At 33.6% G+C, this 23,776-nt stretch overlaps 2 protein-coding genes across 11 annotated transcripts in view; one reads left to right on the top strand and one right to left on the bottom strand.

Moving 5' to 3' along the window:
- Positions 1-5,049, top strand: part of IP3K2 (Inositol 1,4,5-triphosphate kinase 2) — a 197,401-nt gene extending 192,352 nt beyond the window's left edge. For all 10 annotated transcript variants that reach the window (XM_073081427.1, XM_073081655.1, XM_073081885.1 and 7 more), the window contains 4 exons: positions 1,498-1,570; positions 2,089-2,216; positions 3,160-3,411; positions 3,816-5,049. In XM_073081427.1, coding sequence (XP_072937528.1) covers positions 1,498-1,570; positions 2,089-2,216; positions 3,160-3,411; positions 3,816-4,163 — 801 coding nt within the window. In that variant the 3' untranslated portion in view covers positions 4,164-5,049. The remainder of the gene's footprint in view (positions 1-1,497; positions 1,571-2,088; positions 2,217-3,159; positions 3,412-3,815) is intronic.
- A 543-nt stretch (positions 5,050-5,592) lies between these two features.
- Positions 5,593-23,776, bottom strand: part of Ork1 (open rectifier K[+] channel 1) — a 33,913-nt gene continuing 15,729 nt past the window's right edge. Inside the window, exons 2-6 of the mRNA XM_073081319.1 lie at positions 9,590-9,769; positions 9,016-9,137; positions 8,543-8,783; positions 8,032-8,294; positions 5,593-7,795 (exon numbers count right to left, since the gene is read on the bottom strand). Coding sequence (XP_072937420.1) covers positions 5,711-7,795; positions 8,032-8,294; positions 8,543-8,783; positions 9,016-9,137; positions 9,590-9,769 — 2,891 coding nt within the window. The 3' untranslated portion in view covers positions 5,593-5,710. The remainder of the gene's footprint in view (positions 7,796-8,031; positions 8,295-8,542; positions 8,784-9,015; positions 9,138-9,589; positions 9,770-23,776) is intronic.

Raw genomic sequence — 23,776 nt, 5'->3', positions numbered from 1 at the left:
ACATTTGCTAAAATTAAATTTGGCAATAATTATTTTTTTTCAAATTATCGTTAATGTCGGCATAATTAGTAAGAACATAATTAGGGCAATTGATAAAATAACTCACTTGAGTGGTTTTTATTGAAGTAAAAATCAACAGCCTCAAATTAAAATACCGTAATGATTTCCTCAGTGATTTGTTTTTGTTCCAATTAGGCATATTAGCCTTCTCTCGCAGTCTGTTTAAAATCCACTTAATTATGTGTCAGGGTAAAGTAAATACTATGATATAAATGGACATATTATAATAAATGTATATAAAACTGCATTATTTTTAGAAACAACCTTAACAGTGATGACTCCGTTTAAAAATCACTGAAGCAGATGAAGGTTGAAATCATGCATAATTTTGGATTAGTCTGTGATCGGCAAGACTTATACTTGTACTGTTTGGCATTATCGGTCCCAGATGTCCACGATCGGAATTTCTGCTTAAATATTTCTAATCATGAACATCTGGGACCTTAGTAGTAATGGAGACTTAAACATTAGGTAATCTGCATGTCCCTTCCCTATTTTAATAACATAAATAAGCATAATTACTTTGACTCTAACAATAGCTGACTAACGAAATAGGATTCTCCTTTCTAATTTAACTCGTCATCAATAACTCTTCAAACTCGACAATATTTCACAATTTTATCTTTAATTGACGTCAAACGGCGTCGCATTTCGGCGCATGCGTCATATTGTTTTAAAATTTTATAACGCGTCGTCATTATGTAATTGAGTCCAACGCACTTTGCAATTAACATTATGATAAAATACTTTTTTAAAAAAATGTTGTTAGATAACTGTGGCTCTTTGGCGGTGCAATTAGAATATACGGAAATAGGTTAAAGAAATTAAAGAAAATGGATACTTTAAACGTAATTGCATGTAATATTATTACAGTTGGCGCTAATAGCTTGTCTCATTATCGATATAATAAGTTGTTATAACATTTCCACGATTGCTTTATAGGTACAAAGTTCTTGGAATTGCGTATATAGGTAATGTCAGTTGCGTACGCACATACGTGCTTATTTTTACCAATAAACACGTTTGTTGCATTTAATGTGTTATGATTAATGAGGAAAAACGCAATTCGAATATTGAATGTACCAAAAGTACGCGGATTTGCCCTTTCTACTTTATACGAACGTATACACGTATAAAACATATTTATACAGATCATGGCGATTGCGTTTAGTTAAGCAGAATAAAAAGCAAAAGAGAGACAGAAAGTATTGCTAAAGGAGTCATGATGCCATAGTGTGTCACATGGTGCAAATATTACACTACGACACAAAAGTACTTGTTCGTCATATTATCTTGCCCTGACGCTTGATCTCTCACACAAATGCAGGCTATGTTTTGATACAATTTCACACTTAGAAAGTTTAACCCGTCCCGTTTAGGAAGGTCCCTCAAATGCAGGAAAGTGTTGATGATAATGTGACATTTTGATTGTTTCAGGTGCTGATGAAAGATATCCTCCGGCCATTCGTTCCTGAGTACAAAGGCCAAGTCACATGCGAAGATGGAGAATGTATCCTTTTTCATAAAAAATATTTCATCGTCATTTGTCATCAAAATTCGTCTTCGTCAGTCGTCATGTACAGTAATTCGTACATTAGTGATTTTTGTGTCAATGGTTATCAGGCAGTCATTTACGTCCATGGTTCGATTACCAGGCGCAAAATTAAATGAATTTAGATGTTCAAAGTTTTTTGTGTTGTATTTTAAAAAAATATATAGACTAGGCTTGACTATGACTGTAGAAATCATGTAGAATTCACATAAAAAAACATAATTCTTGTATTTGCTCTACATGTTTCACTTGTCAATTTTAACTCTTAATACTTTTGGAAAGAACATGAACCTGTTAATTTCTATTAAAGTGATGGTAATAAATAATACTTATTAATTATATCTTACGTTGTTAATTGCGCCACAAGAACTTTAATATTACTGTAATATAAACTTAAAAACACCAACGCGAGCACATATGCAAGAAATCTTCGAATAACTTTACCCTTTATATTCCTTAACCAAACCCTACAACAGTATACCTCCAGCTTCAAGATCTGCTCAGCGATTTCGACTGTCCTTGTGTCATGGACTGCAAGATCGGAGTCAGGACGTACTTGGAAGAAGAGCTGGCTAAGGCAAAAGAGAAAACTAAGTTACGAAAGGTATACATCACATTATTATAAAGATTCCTTTATAGGTGTTAGAACCGAAGTGGTCACCCTTTATATTTTGACTTCAATCGCTTCTCTGCTTTATAACATTTGTGTTAAAAGCTGCTGTGTTTCATTTGATCAGTGCAGTAAAGGTGTCTACTTACCTATCGAACTTAGTTCTCAGTGGCAAAGATCTATGGCCAACCTCAGGTAGGAATCTTATATTATCAGGGGTTGAATACAGGGTAATCCATGGGTTACAGTAGCCATTTACTATTAGGTGTAGCATGTAGTAACCGTGGATAGATCGTTAATACTTCAATATTATAAAAAAGAGGCAGAGTAGACATCGAAATAGCATAGAGTTTACCGTAACGGTGTGCGATACAAGAGTTCAGTGTTCAATATCCAATTATACATATATCTGATAATCAAATGAAATATCTGTTCTGAGATTAATGTTGTAAAATGTGAACTTGTCTATGTGTGTATGTATGTATCGGACGACAAAATTTTTCCAATGTGAGGTTAATCCCTCAATACATAATTATGATATGGAAATTATTTATTATAGCAACATATTATAATAAATTAAATTACAATTTTTACTATCATTAAAATAGTTACTCTCCAGTTATCTAACAACATATTAATCTTGTTTACAACATGGCTCGCTTCATTAATAATACAAGTAAATAATAAATCAACCATGTATTACATGATGAGGTCAAAGAGACATTTCAGTAGTTGTATAAGATAATAAAATATTATGTAACAACTTTAACTCAAGTAGTCATTTAATAGAAAATTCGATATACGACTGTATAGGAATAATATTTCACAAGAACTATATCGAATTAGTTAAACAAATTATTGTTTATTTTAAGTACATATTAGATCATTGTTTTCACACATTTCACAAATCCTAATTGAACTTGTTTGATTATTCCAGGACATGTACGAAAAGATGATCCAAATAGACCCTAAAGCTCCTACGGAAGAAGAGCATAGGAGTAAAGGAGTGACGAAACCAAGGTACATGATCTGGAGAGAGACTATCAGCTCGACAGCGACCTTGGGTTTCCGGATAGACGGCGTCAAGAAGGCAGACGGTACCAGCTCTAAAGACTTCAAAACTACCAAGACTAGGGAACAGATCCTCGAAGCCTTTAAAGATTTTACAAACAACTTCCCTAATGCCGTGGTAAGTTGTGAAACAAAATCGTTTTAATTTAACAATGGTATTAAATTTGCTATCCGCCTGGATTCTGAAGTTGGAATACCATAGTACTCTAATTTTTCGAAATTGTACCCCATAGTAGTTGATAAAAATACTTCTGAGGAAATCTTCTTGATAATTCTCCATGTCTTATGCGCGAAGTACATACACTACATGCACTGGTCCAGAGTGTTGAATTATAGCCAAAACCTTCTTAATTTATGACTAAATAGAGGTGAAGGGCAACTATGAGTAATCATTTGACAAATGTTATGTGACACATCAGATAATCTAATTGAGCGAAACAAAATGATTCAATTTATGTCGTGTCAAATGGTTGAACTTTTAAATTCTTGTGGTGATGACATGAATATTTTTTTCAATTACAGCCGAGATACTTGGAGCGTCTGAAGAATATTCGAGCAACGTTGATTGAATCACACTTCTTCAGAACCCATGAACTCATTGGCAGCTCGTTACTCTTCGTTCATGATAAGAGGAAAGCTTCAATTTGGATGATCGACTTCGCCAAAACTGTTCCAGTACCCGAAGACGTGAACATCGACCACAACTCCGCTTGGAAAGTTGGCAACCACGAAGATGGTTATCTTATTGGTCTGGACAATCTCATATCAATCTTCGAATCTCTAATCAAAGACGATAATGGAAATATCGACCAGTGCTATTCAAATTTAAGTATAGACAAAAACGTAAGAAGAGACAGTTTAGCTACCTGAGGTTTGAAGACTACGTATGCCTATCCAGAGGATGGTTCTCTGTAAGGTGCATTGCGTATTACTTCTCACAGTGTTACTGTGTTGTACAGATCTGACCTAGATGTATTAGTCGATGATGACGAATCTGTGTACATAAAGAAAGAATTTTATCGACTTGTAAATAGTTTTAACTATAATGACTATTTTAGTATTATTGCTAAGATGTTAAAATACTCAATGTTACTGTATAGGATAGAATCCTTTACGAACGTTGTACATTTTGTACATTATTATTGACTGGTGACATATTTTAATGATGATGACATGAAACATAGATGCAACAAACTACAATTGAATAATTATTATTACATTGTTAAACTCTTGCTTATGTACAGAGTACCTACTATTCTCACAGAAAAATTGCTAATATAATAATAGTTCACGTTGAAGTTTCTTGTTTGTTTAAACTATTTCCATGAATTAAATTCTTCATATTACATAACTCCCCATTATGTATTGTTTTATAAGTCATCATTTTGTAAGTCACCAAATAATGACAAGCACATTTTAATTAATGTTAATGATTCATTTGTTAATATTTTATAATAAGGTAAATTGAATTCAATAATTACAATGGTTATTATGGGAATTATATTTAAACTATTTGACGTAATTAAATTTGTTTTTTAAAAAGTTTTGACATAATAAAAATGTTTGATTTAAAGAAATTTGTAATGAATTGTAATTTCATACTGTATTTACAACTGCTTACAAACAAATCAGCTATAATTTATTTTATTGTTATAAGTACACTATATTAGTGTAAAACTAGCTAATTTTGATTTAATGTAGGTATGAGTACGTAAGTTAAAATTATCAGGAGGTACTAATTAAAACATATCACATACTGTTGTGTTTGACTTTCATAACTCCTTTAAATTATTTTATTATTTTCAAAGAAACTCTGTTTTTGACATTACGCTATAAATAAATAAAATGTAATTGTCTTATATGAATACTAGCTGAACCGACAAACGTTATGTTGCCATATAAATAAAAAAATGTTAAGGATGAACAACCCTTATCACTTAGCCGATTCTCAGACCTACTGAATATGCATATAAAATTGGTGAAAATCGGTAAAGCCGTTTCGGAGGAGTACGGTAACTAACATTATGACACGAGAATTTTATATATAAGATGAATAATGAGGAAAGCTCTTTATTGATATAGTTCTTAGCTGAGGGTAACCTGAACTATTATTGTATTGATTATGAATAAGTTGACACAGAGTTTTATTACGGCACTATTATATAATCTTGTATATGCAACCAGTGTTAGTTTTAGCTGTATACATAGTATCGTCTAAAGTTGTTTGCTTTGGTAATCTAACTAACCTGTCAGTAAATTACTTAATATTATGGAAATATAAAATAATAATACACATACATATTTCGGATGATTTATAATTAATTCAATTAAATAATTATTATATGGACTCTTAAACTTAAATATAAATACTTAGTCTAATAATTGCACTAGGGAATTGTAAGGCACTAGGTTAGGCATTACGTTTTATCTTTACTATCGATTACAATATCCGTTAAGCTGCCTCGTCGTGACGTGTCTTCAGTACTCGATGCGCTTTCCTTGCGCATTCTTGAAAAGAGTCTGGGCACTGGCCCAGTGCTAGTACTCCCAGTACTCGTGGGAGCTGGAGAATATCTCCTAACTCTAGGCTGTTGAGGCTCGTCATCACTAATACTTTCTGAGTATGGTGGAGGTGGTTGTGATAACATCGTCATACGATTCTCTCTCGCCGCAGATGCGGTTATCTGCAACTCTGCACCAGCAACGACCGTTGCTAACGTCGGTGTAAACTGCGGTGCTGCTGCCCTTACAGATACTCGCCTCCGTCTTGGACCAGATGCTTCCTCTGTATCCGATCTGGAAGGAATCGGTGGTAACGAAAAGTCCGGTCTAACTGAACCGCGTCTCCTATTATTAGCATTGGTGGGATCTGATACAAAGTCTAGTAATCCTGGAGCATCATCGTTACTATACGTGTTCGCAGTTTCAAGCATGGCAAGTGCACGGAGTAAATCGGCCACGCTCGTATTTTCCAATACTTCTACTTGTTCTGATTCTGGTAGGTTCGAAATATTTACATCAGGATCGAACAGACTGCGTCGACCACGACTAGTCATCCTTTTATAATTTTCTAATTCATTAGAAAACAGACTACCCCTACCACCTTCAGTAGCATTTCTGTAGTTTTCAATATCGCCTGCAAATAAACTGTTTCGTCCCATATTAGTTTGATTTTGGTATTGTCTAATACTGGCTTCGAGATCGCTCGTACTTTCTTCAGGTGAGCTTGTTTTTCTCTCTTTTCCAAAAGATGGAAACAAACTTCTTCTGCCTCGTTTTGTTTTTTCCTTATATTCAACTAACTCATCCGAACTTTCGGGCATAGTTTCGTCATCGCTTTTTTTCGATCTACCGAATGTGGGGAACAGGCTTACACGTCCTTTGCGTGTTCGATTTTGATATTTTTGTACTTCATCCTCATCAATGATATCATCATCATCATCATTGCTAGTGGGGTCACTAAAATCAAATGTCGGGAATATACTATGCCTTCCACGCTTTGTTTTTTCTTTGTAGCGAGCCGCTTCATTGTTATCTAAATCGTTTAAGTAGAAATTAGGAAAGATGCTTTGCTTACGAGGCTTTGAACCCGAATCTTCGCTGAAATCAAACGTAGGAAATATACTGTGTCTCTTAGGTTTCTGTTGATATTCCCTAGCGGCAGCAGCATCTTCATCTTCAGAGAAGTCAAATGTAGGAAATATACTGTGACGGCCTCGTTTTGTCTTTTCTTTGTAAGCATTGACGTCACTTTTTGAAGTTTCTCCAAAACCAAATGAAGGGAATATACTACCGCGTCTTGGTTTCTGGTCATTATCAGCATTCTCATATCTATCTCCTTGAGCAGTACTAACTCTACCTTTCATAGTATTTTTTATGTATTCAGCAGGACTTTCACTTGAACTAGGCTTCCTAAACAGCCTGGTGAAAAAGCTTTTTGATTGGGACCCGTCGTCTGTTGAATTGGGTACTACATTAGAAGGTAATGAAAATTTACCACTTCTTATATTTGCTTCCCGCCTATATTTCTCAGCTGTGTCACCATTTGTCCAGGTCATGTCAGGGTCCATTTTAGATACGGACTCTTTTCGATAATTTGGCACGGCTACACTTAAAGCTCTATGTCGTGGAGGACTACTATTAAAGAATTCAGGATCAATGCTAAATAGTGGTGGTTTTTCACTGGCCAAAATATGTTTATCGTCAAACATGTGGACACCTCTGTCACTTTTGGGTGGTTCTAATCCACCTAAAACATTTACCACTCGTGCCAATAGCTCCGCAGGTTTTACGATTGCTGATGCTGAAAATGTCTTTTCTTTATCTATACCAAGTAAATCAGTATCTGACTGAATTCGAAGCATATCTTTAGTAGATAACTGAATATTTTCTGAATTAGCTCGTTTTCTCTTAATCACAGGGAACCTTGGTTCAACATCAAAAGTGAGGATTGGACAACTTGCACTTCTATACATATGTGGAGTTACTTCAACATACACCGGCTGTAAAATAAACACATTGTTTATTAGTAATCATTCATACTCCTACACTTTTGCTAACTTAAAATTAGTTATTTAAAATAATAATTAGACTTGAATCGTGATTAATTCTCAATATTATTCCTTTACATATTATCGAAAACAAATATAAACTAAATACTCATTAGTAATTTTAAATTAATTTTTCAAAGTATTTATGTGAGTTTTTTGACTCGTCAATAGTACTTTTCGTGACTTACCTTTACTTTTAATAAATTTGCTTCGTTGATAAGCTTCCTTATCATGGCAAAATCTTTTGTAAATCCTTGCAAAATCTTGCTCTGCGTGGACTTTATTTGATAAGATAGCTTTTGCTCTAATCTATGGACACTCTCGGATCTCATTCCACTAGTGATGAAACCGAGCAACATCACGATGTAACCCAGGCCAAATGTAATCCAAACAATTAGGAAAATTTGATATGTGAAATAGTAGCCGTATTTAAATCCATTGTTGACAGTTCCTGTAATTTAAAAAGAAAAAGGTTTTATTAAAATTGATACTATTTAAGTAAATTAAAAAAAAATAACAGTCAAAAATTATATCCTTTTCATGGGGCAACGAAAATTCACAAGTACCCGCAGATAATTGAAAAGGATTCCTTTCTAGTACGTATTTATGTCATTAAAATAAATAAACAAATTAGGTTTTACATAAGTGATCAATATAAAAGATCTATAAGTATATAATATTTAAGTAGCACAATCATACCTGCGACAATGTCACCAAATCCAATAGTTGTGAGGGTGACAAAGGCGTAATACACAGCAGCAACATAGTCCCAACCCTCGAACACTACGAAAATGCAAGCGGGTAGAAAGATGAAGAATAAAAACCCTGGGATCAGATACAGGAAGATCTGGCCCAGCATGCCAAGGTTATTGAAGAAGTAGTTCAAATTGTCTGCTCGCTTCTCATTCTTTTTCTTGTACTTGCGGTATACTGAGATGAGCTGGAATTTTAAACAAGAAATATTAAACAGAGTCTAGTCATTTAAAACAAAGAAAGAATAACCATTTTCTAATTACAGAAGATGTAACAATCCACTTATTTATTCACTTTTTTCAATTTTAGTCTACCGGCGATCGAATTTTGACAATTTCTAGTAGACAGAAATTGTAAATTTGGCGAAAAACATTTGATAGATTGACAGGCGCTAATACATAAAGAAAAGTGACACATACCTGTAGCCCGAAATATTCACCAAGATTTGCCAGTAAGATACCGTTGATAGGTATACCGAAGAGACCGTAGAAAATCATCAAGATTCGTCCCAAGTGGGTTGTTGGCGCCAAGTTGCCGTAACCTGGAAAAAGGAAACGAGATTTCGTTATTATTACTGGAAAGAAATCAGTTTTTTTGGGTTACTATTTTTGTGACGAATTTCAACAACAATTAAAGTCTGTTTCTAATGGCCATCTGTACCAAACCTACATGGCCAACTTCAAACGGAAAACCATGAGGGCTTTGTCTCTGATGTATTACCGCCCACAAGTACTAAGATGGAATATGTCAAGCGATTAAGTCACTCTTGACACACAATCTAAATTACAACAACAAAACATATTAAATAATGCTACTCAATTTGTTATTTCATATCCTAGCCGATATAGTCAAAGCCGATCTAAAGAGATCTAAAGAGACCTTAAAACTACGATAACGTTGCAATTTGCAGACATAATACTTGGTAATTTGCTAAACTAAATTTCTCATGATCTGCTCGTACTTAATGACACAATCATAGAAAGTTATACTCACCAATAGTACTGACGACAGTGTAAGAGAAGAAGAAGGAATGGTAAAAATCCCACTTCACGGGTGGCTCTTCATCCTCTGTGGTATAGTTGAACATGGACTTGCCACAGTAGCCTGAGAGTTTGCGAAGAATAGTGTCTTGTTTCTCTGGATCGTTCGGAATGTAGTTTTCGTATAGAAGATCTGGAATTTAAAAGAAATACCATAAAATTTCTACAATTTACTAAAGACATCATAATGTTGTATCATTACTGATTTATGTTCCACAAGTAAGGATATCATTTGTGAATAATTTCATGTCTGTCACAATTATGATACCGATAAATCCATAAAGATTCCATACTGCTCCATATTATCACGTTTACTATACTCTGATTCATAATTAGGTGTCTAAAATGTAAACAAAGGTGTTGACCTATCAAGAAAATATGTTAGAAATGGTAGTTTTTTATTTTTGTCGATATTTAAGTAATACAACAATAATACAATAATAATCTAAATAAACTAAGATTAATTCACATTTTCTAATATTTATATCACCTCAATTTCGTTCCATACAGTAATAATAATAAAAAACAAAGTTTATGGTAGAAAATTAAAATGTGATAATGGTAACACAATCGGAATCCAAGACATTTCTTATGCTGTCATTTTTAAGTTTCGTAACTGATATTATTCATTTTCGTGATTGTGATCAAACTCCAATGTTTTCTCGTTTACATAATGCGTTTGTTAAATTGTGTATATTTGTTAAATTTTCGTTTTTTGTTGAGTTTGTTAAAGTTTGTGTTTCTTGCTAATTTTGACAGTGACATTTCTTTGTTTACATTTTGGACACCTAATTATGAATCAGACTATAGGTTTAGTAAAGTTTTGGCAATTATATTATAACTAGGTATCGCTTGTGTGCGCTCGCTGCTAAAGCAGCTCGCGAAACGGTTGTCTTCTTTAGTTTTGCGTGCAAAATTTTTTTACATTTTTTACCCGATATTGAAGTTTTATTAATTCTGTTTGGGGCTGTATGGAAAAGATATGAGTTAATATTTGCAAATTACCAAAAATTTGGATCGTAATTTTTTTTGTCTATAAGCCATACATTTTAAAGACATAATAAGGAGACAAAAGCTTGAAATATTATATACAAAAATAACTATTTATAAAAATTGTTATTTCTTGTATGACAACACTAAAATATTTTTAAGCTATTGCATAGCTTTTATCGCGGGCTTTGAGCGCGGCGACCGAATCGAGAAATTCCGTAACGAAAATTAATAACACCTTTGTTGAATATCAAGTCTCCAGGCAACCGAGTTGTTTACTGTCAATAGAAAAATATGGATATAATTGAATTGTATTATTTTACATTCCTTATTTTACCAAAATGTGTAGTCTATTAGTACATAAAAACGCGTCATACATTATTTCTATATATTATATTATCTATATTAATTCTATACTTATAATAAATCTGTAGAGAGGTCAATTCTGTACAAGAAATATATTTCCAAAATAACTATCAGGGGGTATTTAGGGATCGATACTGATGTCAAGAATGCAATCATTAAAATTTTTGTCTGTCTGTCTATATAACCGTTATAGAAAAAAAACTGCTCGACGGATTTTAACAAAACTTGATACAATTATTTTTCATACTCCTGAGCTGGTTATAGTATACTTTTCATCACGCTACAATCAATAGGAGCAGAGCAGTGCAGAAAATATACCTCTTATATTATATCCTTCTTTTGTAAATCGTATATCATATTTATCCTGTCCATCCTTTGAAAATATCCAAATATACCTAATAGATTATGGCCCTACTTTAGTAAATCTTATATTTTACCCCTCTTTTAAAGTCACAAAAATGTTGAAGATTAATACATTTTGTATCCTTTATTTGACTACATACCACATCCACAAAATCTGTGTCTGTGTCTGTTAATAAATAATTATAAATTAATACGTAAGAATAGAATCTAACATCTTACGCCCCTTCCTGCTATGTGCATGGTAGAGCTACACTCCAAAAAGAATAATCATGGGTAAAATTCATATAGGTAACTTAAGCCACAAACAATTTAACACATACAACGAATTAAACTAAAATAAATAGAATACTCAAAAACTCAAGTCATAAAAAAATTTCAAACCAGTTATTGCTTTCTCAACATACCAATAAGTTAGCTCATTAAGATTAAATCATATACATTTTTAAACGACTCATAAATTAATTCCGAAATATATACTTATAAACCCTGTAACCGATAACCATCAAATTCTCTCCAAATAATCTAAACAATTTGTCTTGCTTTTCTTCTTTCATATCTTATGAATCGTAATTCTTCTCCTTCGAAATGGTAACAGGTGCTTTTAATAGTGTTGAATGCCCAGTCTGTTATTATTACATTCCAAAGACCACAGGTATTCTTCATTGTTTGATCCAATATTAACATGAAAACAAAAATAAAACTTGCAATTAATTCTATTTAAAAATGTAAGTAAGTAAGTACAAGCTGTAACCATACTTTTCCAATTGTCCGTAACGTAATGGACACTTAGGAATAGAACAAACTTTTTATAACCTAATCCCATTATTATTATACGGATAATATAATGTTAAACAATATAACATCGATAATTTTAAAATTCAATAATTACATTCGGATATTATCCGCACAATGAACCCTAGTAAATATTTAACATATACTCCAAAACGTGAGGTGTTAAATGTATCACGAAATATTAATAATTTGAAGCCTGCAAAAATTGTCTTATAACATTAAAGTTCTTCTAAACAAATATAACATTTGCTCATAACAACGGTACTGCCATTTTATATCTCGACTGTGTAAGTAAGAACTTCTAATATAGTGTTATTATGATTTATATCAAATTAAGGTAAAATGAAAACAAAAACATTTGACCCAAAATCAAATCAAATTCCTGAAAAACGCCCGGCTAGGCTACTATATATCTATTTAATAAACTCAGATAGCAAACTTAAAACAATCTGTGCCAACCAACATTTGTATCGATTCTTAATTTGTTGTATTTAAATATATCGAATAAATTAACTTACGCAGTTTTACGCACCCGATCCCACTGGCTGAATTGTTGGGCGTATCTCCAATGGAAGACTTGAATCAACCTAGTTATTTTTATTTATTTCCAAGACCTCCACAAACATCGTCCTTGACATCTGCCGTTTCTCGCCATAATACCCTTTTGTTTATTTTTTTAAATCACGAATACAGCGTTACAGCCAATTAAATATGTGGCCAGCATTATTTTTCGAGTGAAAGGTTTTAACCTAATTTTAATTTTATTTATTTTTATAATGTTAATAATGTCTCGCCTGTCTATCTCGCTCTAACACATACGTATACTATGCTCTGACTCTTTCGGATTGCCAATCTATTAGTATAATATATCTATGGTTCAAACTGTTAGTAGCTAACAACGCCACGTATTAGGTAATAACTTCAAAAGGAGACAACAGTTTTAAATATTACATACAAAGATACATGCGTATAAAAAATATTATTTTGTGTACGGCACCACTGATTTTTTTTTACCACAATGTGAAATCTATTAATACCTACAAACGCATCGTACATTTTAATGTTGTCAAAATATACAACAGCTTGAAATATTTAATAGAAAATACATATGTATGAATATTATTATTTTTTGTATGGCCACACTAAAATATTATTTTATAAAAATGTGCAGAATATAAGTCTTACAAACGCCCCATACATTCTAAAGATATCAACAGAAGACAACAGCTTGAAATATTGCATACAAAAATACATATATATGAAAATTATTATTTGTTGTATGGCAACACTTAAATATTTTGTTACCAAAATGTGAAGTCTATTAGTACCTACAATCGTGTCATACATTATAAGGTTGTCAAAAATATACAAATGCTTGAAATATTACATACAAAAATGCATATGTATGAAAATTATTATTTTTTGTATGGGGACACTGAAATATTATTTTACCCAAATGTTAATACTTCTAGTATCTACAAACGCCTCATACATTGGAATGACATCAAAAGGAAACAACAGCTTGAAATATGACATACAAAAATACACTTGTATGAAAATTATTATTTTTTATATGGCAACACTGAAATAATTTTCAACCAATTTATACAGTCTATAACTACCATTAAACGCCTCATACAGAAAACGGACGTTTAGTGATGCTGGGCTTGGTGGTGGTGGTCTTTAAAGGGAGACAACAGCACGAAACACCACATACAAAAATACAAATGTATGAAAATTACTACTTTTTGTATGGCCACACTAAAATATTTTTTTATCAAAATGTGCAGAATATTAGTACCTACAAACGCCTCATACATTCTAATGATATCAACAGAAGACAACATCTTGAAATATTGCATACAAAAACACATATATATGAAAAATATTATTTTTTATATGGCAACACTTAAATATTTTGTTACCAAAATGTGAAGTCTATTAGTACCTACAATCGCGTCATACATTATAAGGTTGTCAAAAATATACAAAAGCTTGAAATATTACATACAAAAATGCATATGTATGAAAATTATTACTTTTTGTATGGGAACACTGAAATATTATTTTACCCAAATGTTAATACTTCTAGTATCTACAAACGCCTCATACATTGAAATGACATCAAAAGGAAACAACAGCTTAAAATGTGACACACAAAAATGCACTTGTATGAAAATTATTATTTTTTATATGGCAACACTGAAATATTTTTCCACCAATTTATACAGTCTACAAGTACCATTAAACGCCTCATACAGAAAACTGATATTTAGTGATGCTGGGCATGATGGTGGTGGTCTTTAAAGGGAGACAACAGCCCGAAACACCACATACAAAAATGCAAATGTATGAAAATTATTAATTTTTGTATGGCAACACTAAGATATTTTTTAATCAAAATGTGCACAATATTAGTACCTACAAACGGCTCATACACTCTAATGCTACCAATACAAGACAACAGCTTGAAATATTACATACAAAAATACATCCGTATGAAAATTAATATTTTTTGTATGGCAACATTAAAATATTTTTTTACCAAAATGTGCAGTCTATTAATACATACAAACGCGTCATACATTATAACGTTGTCAAAAATTTACAACAGCATGAAATGTAACATACAAAAATGCACATGTATGAAAATTATTATTTTTTGTATGGCAACACTGAAAGATTTTTTTACACATTGGTACAGTCTATAAGTGCCATTAAGCGCCTCATACAAAAAAATCACGTCAAATGGTGGCAACAGCCTGAAATCTTCGATAATCCTGTAGAAAATGCATTTGTATGAAAACATTTTTTTTGTATATGGCAACATTGGATTTTCGATTTTTTACATAGGGTCCATTTGAAATAAAAAATATCTCCCATACATTACTTATATGCTCTGTCTACGGTTTCCGCCCAAGTACTCAAAAAGTGAAAATCGCGAAAAAAAATTCTGTATCCCAGTGTTGCCAGTTGATTAAGATGAAAATGGTCAAATGTCATTACGGCACCCAAAAAAAATAGTCCTGTGAAAAAATTTCATTAAAAATATTTCTCCTTCTACTTTTTACATTTTTGAATGAAAAGTTCCAATAAATGTATGAACGATGAAAAAAAAAACTTTACCTGGCAACACTTCGAGCCGAGCTCCGTGACCGCCCAGTACAAAGCGACTCGCTCAAATGTTGCCAACCTCAAAATATTTCACTTCGAAAAATGCATTTTTTCGTACATTTTACAAAATGGCTGACACAAGGTGCGCCATCTGGTTTAAAAAAAAAAATATTGCCATATGATAAAATTGAGAATACACTCCGGCCAAGAAAACAAAAATGTCGAAATAATATTAATAAAACCATCGCGCTACGACCCCACGAACACACCTCGAAAAATGAAAGATTTCAAAGTCAAATATCTCGGCGGCCATCTTGTTTTTCCAATTTTTTCTAATTTTATCGTAACAGTCGTCCTACAATTAGCCGAAAATGACACCAATCTCAGATAGGCGCGCAGAATAAAAAAAAAGTTGAAAATCGCAGGAGGGCCGCCATCTTGAATTTTGTATGTTTCCCATTTTTCCCATAACCACCATAATATACCGAAAAAATATCTCATACATTATTACTACCCCCCACCAATAGTTTAGGCTGGGCTACTCGATATGTCAAAAAAGTGAAAAAAAAAATCTAGCTCCCAGTGTTGCCAGTTAATTTGGATGAAAATGGTCAAATGTCATTACGACCCCCCTGAAAAATACCCATGTAAAATATTTTCATTAAAAATGTTTCTCCTTCTACTTTTTACATTTTTGAATGGAAAGTTCCAAAAAAAGTATGAACGAAGAAAAAAAATCTTAAACCTGGCAACACTTCAAGTCACGCTCCACAACCGCCCCATACAAGGCGATTCGCTGAAATGTTGCCAACCTCAAAATATTTCACTTCAAAAAATGCGATTTTTCATACATTTTACAAATTGCCTGACGAACGATCCGCCATCTGGTTAAAAAATTAAATAAATCCAATTTGGTAAAATTGAGCATATATCCGAGAAAAAAAACGAAAAAAATAAAAAAAAATATTTAAAAAAACACATCAGTGCCACCCCGCGAACACACCTCGAAAAATGAAAAATTTCAAACTCAAGTATCTCGGCGGCCATCTTGTTTTTTCAATTTTTTCTAATTTCATCTTATCAGTCGCCCTCAAATTAGCCGGAAACGATACCGATCTTGGATAGGTGCAAAATAAAAAAAAAAGTTGCCCAATCCAGCTCGGCCGCCATCTTGAATTTTGAAAGTTTCAGATTTTTCCCATAGACACGGAGGCAAATAAAAAATTCCACTCATACATCAAACCCACCCCCCACCACTCCTTCAGGTCGATGAAGTCGATTTTTCGTAAAACTGAAAAAAAAATCCTGCGGCCAGTGTTGCCAGTCGACATCGACGAAAATGGTCAAATGTCATTACGACAGCCAAAAAAAATATTCCAGTGAAAAATTTTCATCAAAAATATTTCTCCTTCTACTTTTCATATTTTTGAATGAAAAGCTTGAAAAATTGTAAGAGTGGGGAGAAAAAAACTCAAACCTGGCAACACCTCGGACCGAGCCCCATGACCGCCCCGAACAAAGCAAATCGCTCAAACGTTGCCAACCTCCGAATATTTCACTTCAAAAAATCCGTTTTTTCGTACATTTTACAAATCGCCTAACAGACGACCCGCCATCTTGTTGAAAAAAAAAATAAATCCGATTTGGCAAAATTGAGGATATATCCGAGAAAATTTAAAAAAATGGCAACAAAATATTAAAAGTCCCAAGAGATACGACCTCCCAAAAACACCTCGAAAATTGAAAAATTTCAAACTCAAATATCTCGGCGGCCATCTTGGTTTTTCATTTTTTTCCAATTTCATCGTAACCCCCACCCGAATATTATTCGAAAAATAAACAAACATCAGCGTAAAGTCAATAAATAAAAAAGTTAAAATTTTTAAATCGGCCGCCATCTTGAATCTATGGCATCTCATATTTTTCCCTTTGCCTCGGGGGGGAGAGGAGAAAACCCGCCATAGACAACAAAGTCGCTCCTCGCCGGCATCATGGAGAACGGCATGTCAGTCAGTCAGTGGTAAGTTCAGGATTATATATATATAATGTGTGAGTTATATAATGCGTCGGGATGCAGCAGCCAGGATACAGAAAGACCGAATTACTTATATAAACGTATTTAATCAAAACAGAATATTACATGTTTTGGATTAAACCTAACCTAAATTAAAACTAACTATCCTAAGTGACTTGCTGGGGCAATGTTAGCGCCCAGAGTGAATTCCCACGTTCGGGACTATACAGTGGAAACGGAGCGGTGGTGCGGAGTCAGCGTTCCCACGGCACGGCGGCGGTGCAGGATCAGATGTCTTCTTGATAATTTTGTTTAAGGCGAATTTCTAACTATGGTGATTAAGGTCAATATATAACATGTGGACGAAAATAAGAATAACATAACTGAAAGATATATATAGATTCTTGACGTTAATTGTGTTTGTCGTGTTCGTCAATTTAACAGGTAAGCCTACCTTACTTGTTAAATTGACGAGTCAGTCAAAGATCGTGATTCTCTTCAATCCTTAGTCATGAGTAATGCTTGGAAGAACCTCCAAAACTGATAATTTGTAATGGTATAATTTATAACGAAGGTAGGTACTCGGCACACATCTCAAAAGTCATGAAAAGCAACTTTACCTCGTTTTGAGAGCCCTTCATAGAAAATTAAGGTTGATGTCATTATTGAAACTGTAAGTAAACCAATGTCTTTATGATATTTATGAAGTATGATTTTATGAAGTTTCTGTATGGATATTTTAATTGCAATGTAAATAATAGGAAAATAAGAGTTTACCCTCATAGAGGGAGAACGCACAGATAGTTTTTGTTCCGCCTCGCTGGCGGACGCAGATTGGCTGTGTTGTTTTAAAACCCACGATATCGCACTTTTGCATGTTTGCCGTCGCGTTTACGTAGTCGATGTAAGACGGAAAGAAATCAATATATTCGTGTAATTCCCATACAGTTTGAAGGTGGTAGAACCCTTTGTGGTTCGACTCCGGCGGCACCACCGCCACACCTATTTCTACTTAATAACAGCATTGTTAGACGCTGCTGTGTTCCGTTTTGAAGGGTGTGGTAAGGGAGACAGACTTTTTCGAGGCGTTCCAGCTTAGTCCTCGGGGATAGCGGCGTATCTGTGGCCGACCTCAGGTAGGACTATCTAATCTTATCTCGTGTTGATAGAAGTGGACTGCATGCTCGTGTGCTACTCCCATATTATAAAAAAAAAGTTTGCTCATCGTCAAAGTGGAACTTGCAAACAATCGCAATGCCGCGGAAATAAATTGCGCGGTGAAAACGGCACCTGTCATTTGATTTTACGTATGTTGCGATTCCACGCCCTCACGCTGAAGAAAATCACTTCGTGAGCTCAAAGCTTTCATATATGATTGTAAACGTTATTTTATTAAATTCGATGTCCAGGTCTTTCGCACAAAATGATTTCTTCTAATAATCTAAATTTGTCATTCGAAAAAAAATGTGGACAATTTATATCCATGAAATGAAAACATGAAAATATTTGCGACTAAGTTAGAGTAGTTAGTGACTTATTTGATTTTATTACCATATTTACTGTTACAATTAACAAGGCTGTTAAATCTACATTGTCGGCCCTCATAAACAAATCGTGAGGAACAATAAACAAAGCTATTCCACTAATCTCAGAATCACGACAAAAACTATATATAGGGCATTAATTAGGCACTAAACGAACTTTTTACTGTGAACAATTTTATGCTCGATCCAACACAAATTGGATAATTTGTTTTTTGTATGTTACAATTTACTATCTACTGAGTGACACAAAAAAATAAATCAGAACACCATTGAATTTCGTATACAATTGAAAAGAGTTAAGAATTAAATCTTGAGTAAGGTTAGTAAACTTTAACTAATAAAATCTGGAAAATATATAAAGGTTAATAAACTGCGATAGTTTAGAATAAATAGTATAAATAATTCAGATGTAATTAAAAAAAGAATAATACAGTAAATAACATAGAAGCAAATAATAAACATAATGATACCTATACATCATAGTAATATGCCAATAACAATAATTACTTAATGAACTATGAAATAGAAAATGCAATTCAGAATAATAAATGAGAAAACAATTGAATTATTGTATCTATCATGCAATTGTATTAATGCATTATGCATAATTCCAATCCAAATAAGGCACTTCGAATGAGGACATTGGGGAATTGGTACAAATTTATGTCTAAGGCTAATTGTATCATTATTATCATCTTATGTTAAAAGTATGAGTTCGAATTTAAATTTAATATCTTTTTAACGCTTTCTACACTCATAGCCCCACACTAGGATTCCCTGTGTCGTGGGTGCCATGGACACACACATAGACAAATACACAAACACCCAGACCCAGAAACAGAAATCTAAATTCATCATTTAGATATCTGTCTGGCCGGGGATTGAACCCGGGACCCTTTGCGCGTCAGACCGGTATGGTGGCCGCTCCGCCACGCGGGTCATTTACAATCCAGCTTGCTAATTCTGTAATAGTAAGAGAAAATAATTTAGGAAAACTGTAGCGATTTTCTACGCATGTAGGTAATTATCAAATATTCATATTGAAGGTGGTAAAAACCTTCGTTGTTCCACTCTGGTGGCATTAACGTCACACCTATTCCTGTCTAATAACAGTGTAAGATAATAGAAGGGTGTAAGTGAGACATGCTATTCCGAGGTAAGGATGAGCGGGGCACCTGTGGTCGACCTCAGGTAGGAATTAAACCTTATCCGGGGTTGATTACAAATGTCTATGGACGAGAGTAGCCACTTACCATTCGGTGGACTTGTTCGTCTGCTACTAATGATGATAAATTTTGTATTCATCAACAAACTCTTTATAATCACTGTACTTTATAATCAGTAGATACAATTATGTTAAGGATACTTAAACTAGACCTAAGTACAAGCTTGATGACTCTCAAGTACGTTCAGTGACACCATAAATTTTACTTATAAGGAATTCTGTATTTCCTGCACTCATGTGCTCGAAAGCCACTATATAGTTATTACAATGCGTTTGATTTATCGGTTTTAAATAAGTTTATAAAACTGTAAGATATCTAATTATCAGGATATCACATTCAAAATTAATAAAATAGTATTAGGATTTAGGATATCATTTTTAAGTATTTCGGTTATAATTATTGTAATCGAGTACAGTAATTAAAATATGAATAAACATAAAAAGCCTAAAGGATTCACATAGATTTAATTCATAAGATGTGCAGTATAGAGTTTGGGAACTTTAAGTTTAATTTCTGTTAATAATGTAGTAAAAAAAACGTTTTCAAAGGTATGTGAAGTCTATCAATATGCACTTGGCCAGCGCGGTGGACTATGGTCTAATCCTTTTCATTCTGAGATGGGTTGATGATGATGAACCCATTACTGTCCCACTACTGGGCACGAGTGGAGGATTGGACCATTGTCCACCGCGCTTGTCAAGACGTCTGTAAAGCTAGAAAGGTCAAGTCGGCAGAATCACTCGTTTTATATCTCAAAATTTAGTGCTCATTTAGTGCTAATTTAGTGCTGATAACAGATATTTGGTGCTGTGATAGGGGGACTAAAAATGAGACCACTGCTAACTTTTCATTAAGCTAGCAGTGTACCATTCGTGACCGCGCTATGATACAGTTGGAGCGAGAGGCACATCAGCTAATAATTTAGTGCTCAATTAGTGCTGCCTGTACAAGCAAACAGATTTTTAAAAAAAAAATTTTTTCAATTTTTAAGTATAGATAACTGCTGACATAACGATACGAGCAATCATAGAGCTGAAAGATGACTTTAAAATCTAATGGATTTAAAAGACGTCACTATTTAGTGCTCAATTAGTGCTGACAGTGCAGCAAAAGATTTTTTAAAAATATTTAAAAAAAAAAATATATATATATTTCAAAAATTATTTGCTGTACTGACAGCACTAATTGAGCACTAAATAGTGACGTCATTTGATTCCATTAGTTTCCGTTTTCGAGTCTTTTTCTAGCTCTTAAGGCTGCTAGTGTCGTTATACTAGCAGTAGTTAATTTGAAAAAAAAATAAAAAAAAATATTTTTAAAAATTTTTTTGCTATATTGACAGCACTAATTGAGCACTAAATGGTGACGTCATTTGATTCCATTTGTTTTCGTTTTCGAGTCTTTTTATAGCTCTCAAGACTGCTAGTAGTTGATTTGAAAAAAAATTTTTTTTCACACACACACACACACACAGCGGCTCCATCGCTAGGGGAGTCAGGGTCGTTTCCTGTGACCTTATAACGTTGAGATCTGATGAAAACTCGATATTTGCAATACAGAATAATACCTATAACTTTTCGATTATTGAAAATCTTCGATTTTTTAGCGGGCAGTTGAATAATGATTTTCCTAAAAAATTTTCTGGGTTCACCGGTTGCATTAATTTAGCACTAATTTGTAACTCTTTTCAATTTCACCAATACCGATTTTAAAGTCATCTTTCAGCTCTATGATTGCTCGTATCGTTATGTCAGCAGTTATCTATACTTAAAAATTGAAAAAAAAAATTTTTTTAAATCTGTTTGCTTGTACAGGCAGCACTAATTGAGCACTAAATTATTAGCTGATGTGCCTCTCGCTCCGACTGTATCATAGCGCGGTCACGAATGGTACACTGCTAGCTTAATGAAAAGTTAGCAGTGTTCTCATTTTTAGTCCCCCTATCACAGCACCAAATATCTGTTATCAGCACTAAATTAGCACTAAATGAGCACTAAATTTTGAGATATAAAACGAGTGATTCTGCCAACTTGACCTTTCTAGCTTTACAGACGTCACTGCTAGCTTAATGAAAAGTTAGCAGTGTTCTCATTTTTAGTCCCCCTATCACAGCACCAAATATCTGTTATCAGCACTAAATTAGCACTAAATGAGCACTAAATTTTGAGATATAAAACGAGTGATTCTGCCGACTTAACCTTTCTAGCTTTACAGACGTGCTGTTAGCTTAATGAAAAGTTAGCATCGTTCTCATTTTTAGTCCCCCTATCACAGCACCAAATATCTGTTATCAGCACTAAATTAGCACTAAATGAGCACTAAATTTTGAGATATAAAACGAGTGATTCTGCCGACTTGACCTTTCTAGCTTTACAGACGTCTTGTCAAGTGCGTATTGGTAAACATCACATAACTTTTTTTTTAAATATAAATTTAGGTATGTAGGTTTTTAATTAATTTCTAATACGTAGTAAATTTTGAAAAATCAGAGGCGCATGCCGGGATTTCAACCTTGGACCCCTCGATCGAGAGGCCGAGTTTCTTAACCACTAGGCTATCATTGCCTTTTTCAGTAATGGTTTGATGATGAATAAAGTACTCATAGCAGTAGGTGTATCAGGATAATAACTACACTGGGTATCTCAAAATATCCACTAATCAAAACAAGATATAGCTGCAGACTAGGTTCACTTGCGGTCACGGAAGTCATTAGTGGTTTTTCATACTAAACAGCGTCCATTGAATGATTTTTATAGTACGCTTGAAAAGGAGGAGCGGTGTCGTTGTAGTCCGATTACCATTAAACGGACATAAAATCGATTTACGGCATTGTGACAATTGAATCGAGTCATCATAATGGTTGAAGGCCAATTCACTGTCAAGTTCAGCTCTAAGGACCAAGCTAGATAACTGCCTAGGTAACTTTGGATACGATTAGAGGGTTATGGAGATACAAGTCATGCTTCTAAACTAATAAAACGCCTACACATATTTAAGTAAGAAATAATTTCATCATTATATTTTTACTATACTCTCAGAATTTATCAATCAGATGGAGAAAAAACCATTTCCTAAGTGCCCGAGATTATTATTTTAAAGAAGATATCTGAAAATATGGATTGCCATCGCATCGCTATCATCCTACGCCTTCTTACTTTGATTTCAAACTAAGCGCAATAGCTGCGGCAAAATCCCTGTTGCACTTCATCCAGACTGCTGATTTTTTTTTTCCCAGACAATAAAGGCAAACTGCTGACGGATTGTTGGATGGATATAATAATAGTAAACCAGTTCAAGTAGTACCTACTCTTGTTTTAAACGGTACGATAGTGATGGTATTTATAGCTTGCTACTCCGGTTAAATGTTTAAAAATTTAATCTCCACTTATCCTATCGTGTAATAGCACCAATTGAACACGTAAATATATATAAAATCGGATCTTTTCAGCTATATTTGCGAATTCTTCGTAATAAATTAGCAGGAATGAATGTCATAGCACGACTTCAACCAAGTTTCTTACGTAGCCTTTACGTAGTTTTGCCGTCGTGAAGCCCGCGTGATGTTTGGTGATTATAGTTCTGTACGGCCTACGTATCAACTAACAAGATTTACGAAAATTAATTGGACAAGTACGAGATGAACTCGTACATAGATTTTTTTGATTTTGTTGTTGTAGCAGCTATAGAAATACATGCATTCATTATTAGCCATTGTGAACATTTAAACTGTC

Source organism: Epargyreus clarus, unplaced genomic scaffold (assembly GCF_041222505.1).
Source record: "Epargyreus clarus isolate Ecla_fem2 unplaced genomic scaffold, WU_Ecla_fem_2.2 ptg000001l, whole genome shotgun sequence".
Lineage (NCBI taxonomy): Eukaryota > Metazoa > Arthropoda > Insecta > Lepidoptera > Hesperiidae > Epargyreus > Epargyreus clarus.
This window is presented reverse-complemented; position numbering and strand designations above follow the sequence as displayed.